The sequence below is a fragment of the Heterodontus francisci genome, chromosome 8, assembly GCF_036365525.1.
Source record: "Heterodontus francisci isolate sHetFra1 chromosome 8, sHetFra1.hap1, whole genome shotgun sequence".
NCBI lineage: Eukaryota > Metazoa > Chordata > Chondrichthyes > Heterodontiformes > Heterodontidae > Heterodontus > Heterodontus francisci.
In genome coordinates, this window is record NC_090378.1 from 35,950,537 (window position 1) to 35,965,071 (window position 14,535).

Sequence of the window (14,535 nt, forward strand, 5' to 3'; positions counted from 1 at the left end):
GAATAAAGCACACCAACCAGGTTTCTTTAATCAATGAAAAAATTATCAGTATATTATAAAATCAAGTCTTAACCAGTGATGAGATAAATCTATATACACGAAAAGCTCCTTATTTCCCTAGCCCTCTTGCATAGACACACATATACATTCAAAAAACTGGTTAACTGATGAAAAAGGATATTTGTTTACAGCTGTTTTATAGGAATAAAAGGAATAATAAAATAACTTAGTTTGTCACGTTCTGGTCGGAGGTTCTTCAGTTTGGTGAGGTGTCCAAGAGTCAAATATTCGGATACCACTCGAAGTCTCGCCAGGCGAGGTTGATGAACAGTCTGTGATGGGTAAGCACTCAAGGCAATTCAACTGCAGCAGACTTCATATATTCATCAGGGGTGTAGCAACATGTCTTCTTAGGTCTTACAGCAACAGGATAGCAGTAGAAAATTTCTTCAGATTTCAGGATTTCTTAAAACACAGGAGGCAACAGGAACCACACTTGACACAGGAATTCTTCAGAGACAGGAGGCAATAGGAATCTGCCACTTTAAATAGAGGGTTTCTTCTCAAGAGATGCAGGATTCCTTTCCAGAGGGAGGCAACACTTTTCTAGGTCTCGGGTTTGGAAGGTGCTGTCTAAGGAGCCTTGGTGCATTGCTGCAGTACATCTTCTAGATGGTACACACAGCTGCCACGGTACGTCGGTGGTGGAGAGAGTGAATGTTTGTAGATGGGGTGCCAATCAAGCGGGCTGTTTTGTCCTGGATGGTGTCGAGCGTCTTGAGTGTTGTTGGAGCTGCCCCCATCCAGGCAAGTGGAGAGTATTCCATCACACTCCTGACTTGTGCCTTGTAGATGGTGGACATGCTTTGGGGAGTCAGGAGGGGAGTTACTCACCTCAGGATTCCTAGCCTCTGACCTGCTCTTGTAGCCACGGTATTTTTATGGCTACTCCAGTTCAGTTTCTGGTCCATGGTAGCCCCTAGGATGTTGATAGTGGGGGATTCAGCGATGGTAATGCCGTTGAATGTCAAGGGGAGATGGTTAGATTCTCTCTTGTTGGAGATTGGTGATGGAGATGGAGATGGTCATTGCCTGGCACTTGTGTGGCGCAAATGTTACTTGCCACTTATCAGCCCATGCCTGGATATTGTCCAGGTCTTGCTGCATTTCTACACAGACTGCTTCAGTATCTGAGGAGATATGAAGGGTGCTGAAAATTGTGCAATCAGCAAATATCCCCACTTCTGACATATGATTGAAGGAAGGTCATTGATGAAGCAGCTGAAGATGCTTGGGTCTAAGACACTACCCTGAGGAACTCCTGCAGTGATGTCCTGGAGCTCAGATGATTGACCTCCAACAACCACAACCATCTTCCTTTGCGCTAGGTATGACTCCAGCCAGCAGAGGGTTTTCCCCGATTCCCATTGAACTCAGTTTTACTTGAGCTCCTTGATGCCATAATTGGTCAAATGATGCCTTGATGTCAAGGGCAGTGACTCTCACCTCACCTGTTGAATTCAGCTCTTTTGTCCATGTTTGAACCAAGGCTGCAATGAGGTCAAGAGCTGAGTGGCCCTGGCAGAACCCAAACTGAGCGTCACTGAGCAGGTTATTGCTAAACAAGTGCTGCTTGATGGCACTGTTGATGACACCTTCCATCACTTTACTGATGATTGAGAGTAGGCTGATGGGGCGGTAATTGGCCGGGTTAGATTTGTCCTGCTTTTGGTGTACAGGACATACCTGGGCAATTTTCCACATTGCAGTGTGGATGCCAGTGTTGTAGCTGTACTGGAACAGCTTGGCTAGGGATGCGGCAAGTTCTGGAGCACAGGTCTTCAGTACTATTGTCGGAATATTGTCAGGGCCCATAGCCTTCGCAGTATCCAGTGCCTTCAGTCGTTTCTTGATATCACGCGGAGTGAATCGAATTGGCTGAAGTCTGGCATCTGTGATGCTGTGGACTTCAGGAGGAGGCCGAGATGGATCATCAACTCAGCACTTCTGGCTGAAGATTGTTGCAAATGCTTCTGCCTTATCTTTCGCATTGATGTGCTGGGCTCCCCCATCATTGAGGATGGGGATATTTGTGGAACCACTTCCTCCAGTTAGTTGTTTAATTGTCCACCACCATTCACGGCTGGATGTGGCAGGACTGCAGAGCTTAGATCTGATCCGTTGGTTATGGGATCGCTTAGCTCTGTCTATTGCATGCTGCTTATGCAGTTTGGCATGCAAGTAGTCCTGTGTTGTAGCTTCACCAGGTTGACACCTCATTTTGAGGTATGCCTGGTGCTGCTCCTGGCATGCCCTCCTGCATTCTTCATTGAACAGGGTTGGTCTCCTGGCTTGATGGTAATGGTAGAGTAGGGGATATGCCGGGCCATGAGTTTACAGATTGTGGTTGAGTCCAATTCTGTTGTTGCTGATGGCCCACAGCGCCTCATGGATGCCCAGTTTTGCATTGCTAGATCTGTTCGAAATCTATCCCATTTAGCACGGTGGTAGTGCCACACAACACAATGGAGGGCATCATCAATGTGAAGGCGGGACTTCATCTCCACAAGGACTGTGCAGCGGTCACTCCTACCAATACTATCATGGACAGATGCATCTGCAGCAGGCAGAATGGGGAGGACAAGGTCAAGTATGTTTTCCCCTCTTGTTGGTTCCCTCACCACCTGCCGCAGACCCAGTCTAGCAGCTATGTCCCTTAGGACTCGGCCAGCTCGGACAGTAGTGGTGCTACTGAGCCACTCTTGGTGATGGACATTGAAGTCCCCCACCCAGAGTACATATTGTGCCCTCACCACCCTCAGTGCTTCCTCCAAGTGCTGTTCAACATGGAGGAGTACTGAGTCATCAGCTGAGGGAGGGCGGTAGGTGGTAATCAGCAGGAGGTTTCCTTGTCCATGTTTGATCTGATGCCATGAGACTTCATGGGATCCAGAGTCGATGTTGAGGACTCCCAGGGCAACTCCCTCCCTACTGTATACCACTGTGCCACCACCTCTGGTGGATCTGTCCTGCCGGTGGGACAGGACATACCCGGGGTTAGTGATGGCAGTGTCTGGGACATTGTCTGTAAGGTATGATTCCGTGAGTATCACTATGTCAGGCTGTTGCTTGACTAGTCTGTGGGACAGCTCTCCCAACTTTGGCACAAGCCCCCAGATGTTAGTAAGGAGGACTTTGCAGGGTCGACAGGGCTGGGTTTTCCGTTGTCGTTTCCGGTGCCTGGGTGGTCCGTCCAGTTTCATTCCTTTTTATTGACTTCGTAGCGGTTAGATACAACTGAGTGGCTTGCTAGGCCATTTCAGAGGGCATGTAAGAGTTAACCACGTTGCTGTGGGTCTGGAGTCACGTGTGGGCTAAACCAGTTAAGGACAGCAGATTTCCTTCCCTAAAGGACATTAGTGAACCTCAAGTGCCATAACCTGCAGGGCTACGGACCAAATGCTGGAAGGTGGCATGAGACCGGGTGGCTTGTTTTTCGGCCGTCGCAGACACGATGGGCCGAGTAGTTTCTTTCTGTGCCGTAAACATTGTATGATTCTATGATAGAAGTGGTGTATCATTAAAAACTAAAAATGCTTACACTGTGGTAACGTTCCAAAAAGGAAGAGTTCGAGTTCCCAACAGCCTGCTAAGCAGGCCTGAGAATCTCCCCCCTTCCCCCCACCCTGCTCTTTCTCTAGCCATCTACTTGTCTCTATCCCATCAGCACAAAACACTTTCCTAAATTTACTCAAAGTTGAATAGCAACCTTTCGATATTGCTGGTTATTAACATATGCACCTAAATGTTTGGCAAAGTTTTGTGCAGCCGGAGTGGGGGAGGGGGTGTGGCCCGACACTCGGGTCCCCATCCCTTTAAGGACGGGAAGCCCACCTCCAAGAGCTGCCGGAAGCTCAGCAGTCCCAGCACCACCAGCAGCAGTGGCCACTTGAAGAGGAGCAGCCATGGAGCCTGAACTTAAGCTAAGTGGGGCCAGTCAGGCTGCCCCGGCAGGAGTGGGGGTGGTGGAATACTGAGGTCAGGGTAGTGGGTGATGTTAGAAGGGCAGCCTTTGTCGCCGATGGCCCTCCAATGGGCCAAAGATTGCCTATGGAGGAGAGGCCCTCCCCAAGCGCACACTGAGGCTGCCTTGAGTTACTGGGCAGGCTCCTCACATGGTGGAGGCACCCTCCACCACTGGTAAAATGGGAAAAGGCCATTAAATGGCCACATGATGGGCCTCAATTGGCCTCTGTGCAGGAAGGCCATCCTGGGCCTTCTCTGCCCTGGACCAAATTGGATGGCGTCGGGAAGGTGATTGGCACTCCGCTCACCTGCCTTCGTATGCAATTTTATGGGCCCCCCCACCCCCCCATCTCCATTTCCATCCCTAGCGGGCCCATAGAATTCAGCCCGTTGTCCCACATAGCTTAAGTAAACACAGCCATGCACTATCCGGTGAGTTTCTCCAAACAGGTCCTGCTATATTGTGAGATTCTAAAAATTGGAATAAAAACTTCACAATTCAGGAAATTCCTAGGAACGGTTCAATCTCAACATACTTGTTGAAAATTCTCACTTTAAACAATTCACTGTAACTTGTCCTCAGATACTGAAGCAGCACATGTCCATATGCAGCAAGACATAACATACAGGCGTGGGCTGATTGGTGGCAAGTAACATTCATGCCATACAAGTGCCAGGCAATGACCATCTCAAACAAGAGACAATCTAACCATCCCCCCTTGATGTTCAATGGCATTACCATTGCTGAATCCCCGATTATCAACATTCTAGGAGTTACCATTGACCAGAAACCAGTGACATAAATGCTGTGGCTACAAGAGCAGGTCAAAGACTGGGAACTTTGCAGCGAGTAACTCACCTCCTGTCTCCCCAGTGCCTGTCCACCATCTACAAGGTATAAGTCAGGTGTGTAATGGAATACTCTCCACTGCTTTGAGGGCAGCTCCAACACTCAAGAAGCTCGACACCATACAGGACAAAGCAGCCCGCTTGATTGGCACCCCATTCCACAGCTGCAATCCCTTCACGACTGACGCACAGTGGCAGCAGTGTGTACCATCTACAAGATGCACTACAGCAACTCACCAAGGCTCCTTCGACAGCACTTTCCAAACCTGCGCCCTTTATCACCTAGAAGGACAAGGGCAGCAGACCCATGGGGATACCACCACCTGCAAGTTCCCCTCCAAGCTACATACCATCCTGACTTGGAACTATATCATCTTTCCTTCACTGTTGCTGGGTCGAAATCCTGGAACTCCCTTCTTAACAGCACTGTAGGCCGACCTACACTAAAAGGACTGCAGCGGTTCAAGAAGGCAGCTCATCACCACCTTCTCAAGAGCAATTAGGGATGGGCAATAAATGCTGGCCTTGCCAGCAACACCCACATTCCCCAAACGAATAAAAAAATGCAACCAGTAAATGACAGCATGATTGCACAACAGTGAGTGCTGAGTCAGAAGTCATAAATATGGAGTAATCAAACTGCAACAATTTCACAATTATTTCTGCAGCCAAGATAGTGGGTTGTGGTGGGGTTGGGATGGTAATTATTGAATATATTATTGAAACTGTGAGGACAACAACTTAACTGTTTACTGATAGCAATACCAAGCTGGTAAATGGCACTCTTGACAAAAGCACCACCAGTTGATTAGCTATACCGTAGCTCTGAAGAAGTAGTGATCAGACTGACTGTCAAATTCCATTTTTACAAGATAATTACAAATCCAGAAGGCCCATCTTAATTCACTTATCAAGAAAGATCCTAAAGCTCCCCTCTTCACCATTATATTGTTTCTTAAAATTTTCCCAGGTTCTGCCTCTACTTCTCCTCCAGGAAGTCTATTCCAGATGTTGATCTCTCATGGTTTAAAGAATTTCCTGACATTAGTCCTGCATTTTCCTTTTATTATCTTGAACCTGTGTCCCCTCGTCTTACTATCACAATTTAAAGTCAAATTCTGGATTTACTTTTTCCATTCCCATGACTATCTATATACATCTGGAGGATCACCTCACAAATGCCTCCTTTATAGGCTAAAAAGCCCAAAACCTCTCCAGTCTTCCCTCATAACTCAGCCCTTTGACGCTACGGATCAGCCACGTGGATCGTCTCTGAACTGCTCGAAAGGCGGCCTTAATGGACACAGTGCACAAGTGTGGTCTGATCAAAGCTCCATACGGTTTAGTCATGACATCCCCAGACTTGGATTGGACTGTCCTGACTGTGCTGTTCAATGTTCTATTGGAAATGAGTTAAGCAGAAAAAAAAAAAACTTACAGCAGAGTTAGGGAAATGGTTATGTGTAGTAAAGAGGGTGATTTGTGCTTCTGCCCCAATAGTTCAAAAAAAAATTTAGATGACTAGTCAGGAAGATCCCAAATTGTACCCCTCCAATATGTTGAGCTACTGTGATGCCTCAATTCCTAGTCCTGATTTACTGCAAAATAAGAAAGTTTTCACGTTGGAGAAGGAGCTAATCTTACAAAAAAGTCAGTGGCCTTCAAGTGATACATAATGTAGATTTAGATTTAGAGATACAGCACTGAAACAGGCCCTTCGGCCGACCATCAACCACCCATTTATATTAATCCTACACTAATTCCATATTCCGACCACATCCCCACCAGTCCCTATATTTCCCTACCACCTACCTATACTAGGGGCAATTTATAATGGCCAATTTACCTATCAACCTGCAAGTCTTTGGCATGTGGGAGGAAACCAGAGCACCCGGTGTAGTGTTTAGCACACTTTGTAACTAGATGTAGCAGTTCTCTATACACTAAATAATACATTCTAGTCCTGAAATGATGCTCCGCAAAGATTCACAGGCGAGCATGTCTATCTAGTATTTTAATTAAGGGAATAAGCCTTTTATTTAAAGTAAGCTAGTGCTTTAAAGTAAGCTAGTTTTGGTGACTGCAGCTTGACAGTAGCGGAGGTGCGGGAGCCAACTTACAGCTGGGAAGTCAATTTCAGTGTAAGTTTAAAAGTTAATTCCCTTTTGTTTTCGGAGGACCAGGGGACTGCTGGGTAAGTAAAAACTATATATTTGGGTGGTGGCTCTACCCGAGACACTACACGTGTAGTGTCTCTCACCCACCCTCTTCCTCTAACCAAAAAAAAGGACTCTGTTGTGTTGATAAGGTAAGCTTTTTATTCAAGAAGTTCTGTCCGTTGGATTGCTAACCTAACATGTTTTGACTTTTTTTTTTGGTTTTTCAGTACATTTGTTGGGAATTTAGAATAGAGGGAATGGAAGTTAAGGCAGTTGTATGCTCCTCCTGCAGAATGTGGGAGGTAAGGGTCGCCAAGACTGTCCCTGCTGACTGCATCTGCGGGAAGTGCACCCAACTCCAGCTCCTCGAGAACCGCGTTAGGGAGCTGGAGCTGGATGAACTTCGGATCATTCGGGAGGCGGAGGGGGTTATTGAGGAGTTATGGGGAGGTAGTCACACCTCAGGTAAAAGAAGTAGGTAGATGGGTTACCGTCAGGGGAAGGAGAGGGAACCAGCAGGCAGTGCAGGGATCCCCTGTGGCTGTTTCCCTCAACAACAGGTATACTGTTTTGGATACTGTTGGGGGGGACGACTTACCAGGGGTAAGCATTGGGGTACAGGTCTCTGGCACAGAGTCTGTCCCTGATGCTCAGAAGGGAAGGGGGAAGAGGAGCAGAGCATTAGTCATTGGGGACTCCATAGTTAGGGGAACAGATAGGAGGTTCTGTGGGAACGAGAGAGACTCACGGTTGGTATGTTGCCTCCCAGGTGCCAGGGTTCGTGATCTCTTGGATCGTGTTTTTGGGATCCTTAAGGGGGAGGGGGAGCAGCCCCAAGTCGTGGTCCACATAGGCACCAACGACATAGGTAGGAAGAGAGATGGGGATTTAAGGCAGAAATTCAGGGAGCTAGGGTGGAAGCTTAGAGCGAGAACAAACAGAGTTGTTATCTCTGGGTTGTTGCCAGTGCCACGTGATAGCGAAGCGAGGAATAGGGAAAGAGAGGAGTTGAACACGTGGCTTCAGGGATGGTGCAGGAGGGAGGGTTTTGGTTTCCTGGATAATTGGGGCTATTTCTGGGGTAGGTGGGATCTCTACAAACAGGATGGTCTTCACCTGAACCAGAGGGGTACCAATATCCTGGGGGGGCGGGGGGGGGGGGGGGGGAGATTTACTAGTGCTCTTCGGGGGGGTTTAAACTAATTCAGCAGGGGAATGGGAACCTAAATTGTAGTGCCAGTGTACAGGATGTTGAGAGTTGCGAGGTCAGGGATAAGGTTACAAGGACGCAAGAGGGCACTGGCAAGCAAGAACCTGGTTTAAAGTGTGTCTACTTCAACGCCAGGAGCATCCGGAATAAGGTGGGTGAGCTTGCAGCATGGGTTGGTACCTGGGATCTCGATGTAGTGGCCATTTCGGAGACATGGGTAGAGCAGGGGCAGGAATGGATGTTGCAGGTTCCGGGTTTTAGATGTTTCACTAAGAACAGAGAAGATGGTAAAAGAGGGGGGGGTGTGGCATTGTTAATCAAGGAGAGTATTACAGCGACAGAAAGGACGCTTGAGGACTCGTCTACTGAGGTAGTATGGGCCGAGGTTAGAAACAGGAGAGGTGAGGTCACCCTGTTGGGAGTCTTTTATAGACCTCCAAATAGTTCCAGAGATGTAGAGGAAAGGATAGCGAAGATGATTCTCGACAGGGGCGAGAGTAACAGGGTAGTTGTTATGGGGGACTTTAACTTTCCAAATATCGACTGGAAATACTATAGTTCGAGTACTTTAGATGGGTCAGTTTTTGTCCAGTGTGTGCAGGAGGGTTTTCTGACACAGTATGTAGACAGGCCAACCAGGGGTGATGCCACATTGGATTTGGTACTGGGTAATGATCCCAGCCAGGTGTTAGATTTAGATGTAGGTGAGCACTTTGGTGACAGTGATCACAATTCGGTTAGGTTTACCTTAGCGATGGGCAGGGACAGGTATATACCGCAGGGCAAAAATTATAGCTGGATGAAAGGAAATTATGATGCGATTAGGCAAGATTTGGGATGCGTAGGATGGGGAAGGAAACTGCAGGGGATGGGAACAATCGAAATGTGGAGCTTATTCAAGGAGCAGCTACTGCGTGTCCTTGATAAGTATGTACCTGTCAGGCAGGGAGGAAGTTGTCGAGCGAGGGAGCCGTTGTTTACTAAAGAAGTTGAAGCGCTTGTCTAGAGGAAGAAGGCGGCTTATGTTAGGATGAGACGTGAAGGCTCAGTTAGGGCGCTTGAGAGTTACAAGCTGGCCAGGAAGGATCTAAAGGGAGAGCTAAGAAGAGCAAGGAGAGGACACGAGAAGTCATTGGCGGATAGGATCAGGGAAAACCCTAAGGCTTTCTATAGGTATATCAGGAATAAAAGAATGACTAGAGTTAGATTAGGGCCAATCAAGGATAGTAGTGGGAAGTTGTGTGTGGAATCAGAGGAGATAGGGGAAGTGTTAAATGAATATTTTGCGTCAGTATTTACAGTAGAGAAAGAAAATGTTGTCGAGGAGAATACTGAGATTCAGGCTACTAGGCTAGATGGGATTGAGGTTCGCAAGGAGGAGGTGTTATCAATTTTGGAAAGTGTGAAAATAGATAAGTCCCCTGGGCCAGATGGGATTTATCCTAGGATTCTCTGGGAAGCCAGGGAGGAGATTGCAGAGCCTTTGTCCTTGATCTTTATGTCGTCATTGTCGACAGGAATAGTGCTGGAAGACTGGGTGATAGCAAATGTTGTCCCCTTGTTCAAGAAGGGGAGTAGAGACAGCCCTGGTAATTATAGACCTGTGAGCCTTACTTCAGTTGTGGGTAAAATGTTGGAAAAAGTTATAAGAGACAGGATTTATAATCATCTTGAAAAGAATAAGTTCATTAGCGATAGTCAGCACGGTTTTGGGACGGGTAGGTCGTGCCTCACAAACCTTATTGAGTTTTTCGAGAAGGTGACCAAACAGGTGGATGAGGGTAAAGCAGTGGATGTGGTGTATATGGATTTCAGTAAGGCGTTTGATAAGGTTCCCCACGGTAGGCTATTGCAGAAAATACGGAAGTATGGGGTTGAAGGTGATTTAGAGCTTTGGATCAGAAATTGGCTAGCTGAAAGAAGACAGAGGGTGGTGCTTGATGGTAAATGTTCATCCTGGAGTTTAGTTACTAGTGGTGTACGGCAAGGATCTGTTTTGGGGCCACTGCTGTTAGTCATTTTTATAAATGACCTGGAAGAGGGTGTAGAAGGGTGGGTTAGTAAATTTGCGGATGACACTAAGGTCGGTGGAGTTGTGGATAGTGCCGAAGGATGTTGCAGGGTACAGAGGGACATAGATAGGCTGCAGAGCTGGGCTGAGAGATGGCAAATGGAGTTTAATGCGGATAAGTGCGAGGTGATTCACTTTGGAAGGAGTAACAGGAATGCAGAGTACTGGGCTCATGGGAAGATTCTTGGTAGTGTAGATGAACAGAGAGATCTTGGTGTCCAGGTGCATAAATCCCTGAAGGTTGCTACCCAGGTTAATAGGGCTGTTAAGAAGGCATATGGTGTGTTAGCTTTTATTAGTAGGGGGATCGAGTTTCGGAGCCACGAAGTCATGCTGCAGCTGTACAAAACTCTGGTGAAACCGCACCTGGAGTATTGCGTGCAGTTCTGGTCACCGCATTATAGGAAGGATGTGGAAGCTATGGAAAGGGTGCAGAGGAGATTTACTAGGATGTTGCCTGGTATGGAGGGAAAGTCCGACGAGGAAAGGCTGAGGGACTTGAGGTTGTTTTCGTTGGAGAGAAGGAGGAGGAGAGGTGACTTAATAGAGACATATAAGATAATCAGAGGGTTAGATAGGGTGGATAGTGAGAGTCTTTTTCCTCGGACGGTGATGGCAAACACGAGGGGACATAGCTTTAAGTTGAGGGGTGATAGATATAGGACAGATGTCAGAGGTAGTTTCTTTACTCAGAGAGTAGTAGGAGCGTGGAACGCCCTGCCTGCAACAGTAGTAGACCCGCCAGCTTTAAGGGCATTTAAGTGGTCATTGGATAGACATATGGATGAAAATGGAATAGTGTAGGTCAGATGGTTTCACAGGTCGGCGCAACATCGAGGGCCGAAGGGCCTGTACTGCGCTGTAATCTAATTCTATTATAGAAATTTCATAGGAATGAACACAATGCCTTCTTAATATTTGAAAAGTGTAATCTGAAACCCTGTTTTTCATGTATCTAACTATGTTTATATTTATATATGTTTCCTGTTATATTGGATCATTTGTAAATGCCTCGCATATTTTCCAGGGATGTTTTACTTACAAAAGGCTTCAGAAGGAAATACAGGATCTTCTTTAGTATTCGAGGTGTCTTTTGCACGAAAAACAGATCCTTCAAATTAGGATCATATATGTCGCCTTTTCTAGAAAATACAAAGTAGAATTAGTCGCATTCATGTTTAAAAAATGTGTGGACAGTCAGAACATCTGATATGATACAAAGCAAAATTCTACAGATGCTGGAAATCTGAAATAACAGAAAATGCTGGAAATACTCAGCAGGTCGGTCATCATCTGTGGTGGGAGAAACAGATTAACGTTCCAGGTCTGTGACCTTTCCTGAAAAGTAGTGCTAGATTTTTAAAGGCTGCTGGGGCAGGGTGGGTTTGAAGTTCTAGTTCTTGGAAGTCAGCACTGGATCCTGCCACCTCCGGAACACAAAGCTATTTTTAAATAGGACACAGGGAGGGAGGGAGGGGATGGCAACCCCACACGACTCCAATTAAGTATCTGTTGAGCCATTAACAGGCTTGTCAGAAGCAGTCAACAATTTTTAAAGAGAACGGGGAGAACATCATGTCTGGAACATGGCACGGTGTACAAAAGTTGGTGGACAGAGACATAGAAATGTGGTCGAAGCTTATGGACTAGGAATACCTGAGGGAAACACCTGGTACAGTTCTGTGAAGAAAATTACTTGGTCTTCTTGAATACAATCTTCAAAACAACACCTATGAAGACTGTACACCTGGAAGAGTCCAGTGGATGTTCACATAAATCAAATAGATTTTCTGATGATCAATGAGAGGCAAAAGAACAGTAACAAAAAAAAAAAAAGGGTCAATGACCCGAAACGTTAACTCTGCTTCTCTTTCCACAGATGCTGCCAGACCTGCTGAGTGATTCCAGCATTTCTTGTTTTTATTTCAGATTTCCAGCATCCACAGTATTTTGCTTTTATTTTAGTATCAAAAATACCTTCACTTACCCAGGTGCAGATATCAATTCAGATCACTGCCTGCTTGTAATAAAGATGAAAATCCCAAAAAGGAATCCCATGAAAGATCAAGCCAACTTAAGGACGGATGGACAGACAGACAGGAAGATGTGAAGTAGTATGCTGCGACAGTTACTATCAAGTATGAAACTTTACTTCAGGAAGGGACAGTGCAAGATCTTGGGTGAGGAGAAAACAACAGAAAGGCATTGGGAAAGGTTGAAACAGAGCATGAAATACTCAGTAACTGAGATGGCCCCTAAGAAAGAGAGGAGGAAATATCAAGAGTGGATGACTGAAATACTAGATATGATGGAGAAAAGGAGATAGAATAATAAAAGAAAAATATGACAAAACGGAAAGTCAGATAAGAAAAGCAGGATCCAGGGTGGCCAAGGAAAAGTGGTATGAAGACCAGAGTGAAGAAATAGAAGAACTGGAGAAAAAAAGCATAATATGAAAGCAGTGCATGGGAAAGTGAAAGCACTGACAGACAAGACGAAAATAACCACAAATAGTGGCTATTTAAAGAGCAAGGAAGATGAACTTCTCTTTGAAAAAGTGTAGAGAAACGACAGATGAAGTACATCAGTGAGCTGTATGATGATGAAGACACAAGTGAATTGCTACCCATCAGAGAGAAGGACCAGGAGATAATCGAGGCAGAAGTCAGTGCAGTGATCAAAAAGATGAAAGCAAAGAAAGCACCTGGAATCAATGAGATACCAGCGGAATGCCTGAAAGCTCTTAATGATGTTAACATTGGGGTACTGACAGACCTCTTCAACAAAATTTACAGAACAGGATTCATACCTGAAGATCTTACACAGTCAGTGTTCATTAAGGTCCCAAAGAAACCAAAGGTCTTAAGAGTGTTCAGAGCAGAGGACAATAAGCCTCATGAGTCATGTGATGAAAATTATTTTAATAATCATTTTGGAAAGAAATGACCAGTCAATAGAAGCAGAGATAAGTGACAGTCAGTCAGAATTCAGACCAAAGAAAGGAACAAGAGAGGGCATCTTTAACTTGAGAGTTGTGCTCGAAAGATACCTGGAAATGCAAAAACCTGTTTGTGTGTGCCTTATAGACGATGAGAAGGCATTTGAGAGTCTACCATCAGAAAATAATGGCTTGCTTAAACAAACTAGAAATTGACAGAAATGATAATTCAGAATCTATATTGGAATCAATCAGCAGTGATGAGACTTGATAGCGGCTTGTCAGACAATTTCCCAAACAAAAAGGAGTGCGCCAGCGATGTGTTATGTCCCCAAAACTATTCAACCTGTACACTGAAGTGATCTTCAGAGACATAGAAGATTTACCATCATTGGTGGATTGAACATTAACAACTTTAGGGCGGCACAGTGGCGCAGTGGTTAGCACCGCAGCCTCAGCTCCAGCGACCCGGGTTCAATTCTGGGTACTGCCTGTGTGGAGTTTGCAAGTTCTCCCTGTGTCTGCGTGGGTTTCCTCCGGGTGCTCCGGTTTCCTCCCACATGCCAAAGACTTGCAGGTTGATAAGTTAATTGGCCATTATAAATTGCTCCTAGTATAGGTAGGTGGTAGGGAAATATAGGGACAGGTGGGGATGTGGTAGGAATATGGGATTAGTGTGGGATTAGTGTGAATGGGTGGTTGATGGTCGGCACAGACTCGGTGGGCCGAAGGGCCTGTTTCAGTGCTGTATCTCTAAAACTAAAAACACAGATCACGCTAAACTGATTGCAGAATTAGAAGAGGCACTACAGAAAACTGTGAACAAAGTGAATGCAAGGAATGTGGAATGTGGATTAAGAATGATTGCAAAGAAAACTAAGAAAATGGTGACAAGCAGGGATCTAACCCAGGAAGTGAAAACTGAAGTAAATGAACAAGTCCTGGAACAAGTGAAAAGGTTCACATGCCTTAGGCAGGTTATCACAGATGACGGGAGATCTGATTGTGATATGTGAAGGAGAACAGAGATAGACAAGACCAGCTTTGTCAGAATGAAGGACTTGTTATCAAAAGAAAGTGACCCTGAATCTTAGGAAAAGAATGCTGAGGTGCTACATTTTGTCATCTATGTTACATGCCTCACAGACATGGACAGCAAACAAAGAGACTATTGAAAAGCTGAATGCATTCGAGATGTGGACATATTGGAGGATATTCCACATATCCTACACAGACAGAAAGACTGATGAGGAAGTGTCTTAAATGGCTGGAGAAAAGAGGA

The 14,535-nt window shown here is 45.7% G+C and overlaps 1 protein-coding gene across 2 annotated transcripts in view; it reads right to left on the reverse strand.

Moving 5' to 3' along the window:
- Nucleotides 1-14,535, reverse strand: part of faah (fatty acid amide hydrolase) — an 82,680-nt gene that overhangs the window by 22,691 nt on the left and 45,454 nt on the right. For both annotated transcript variants that reach the window (XM_068036943.1, XM_068036944.1), the window contains exon 10: nt 11,358-11,457. In XM_068036943.1, the coding sequence (XP_067893044.1) occupies nt 11,358-11,457 (100 nt within the window). The remainder of the gene's footprint in view (nt 1-11,357; nt 11,458-14,535) is intronic.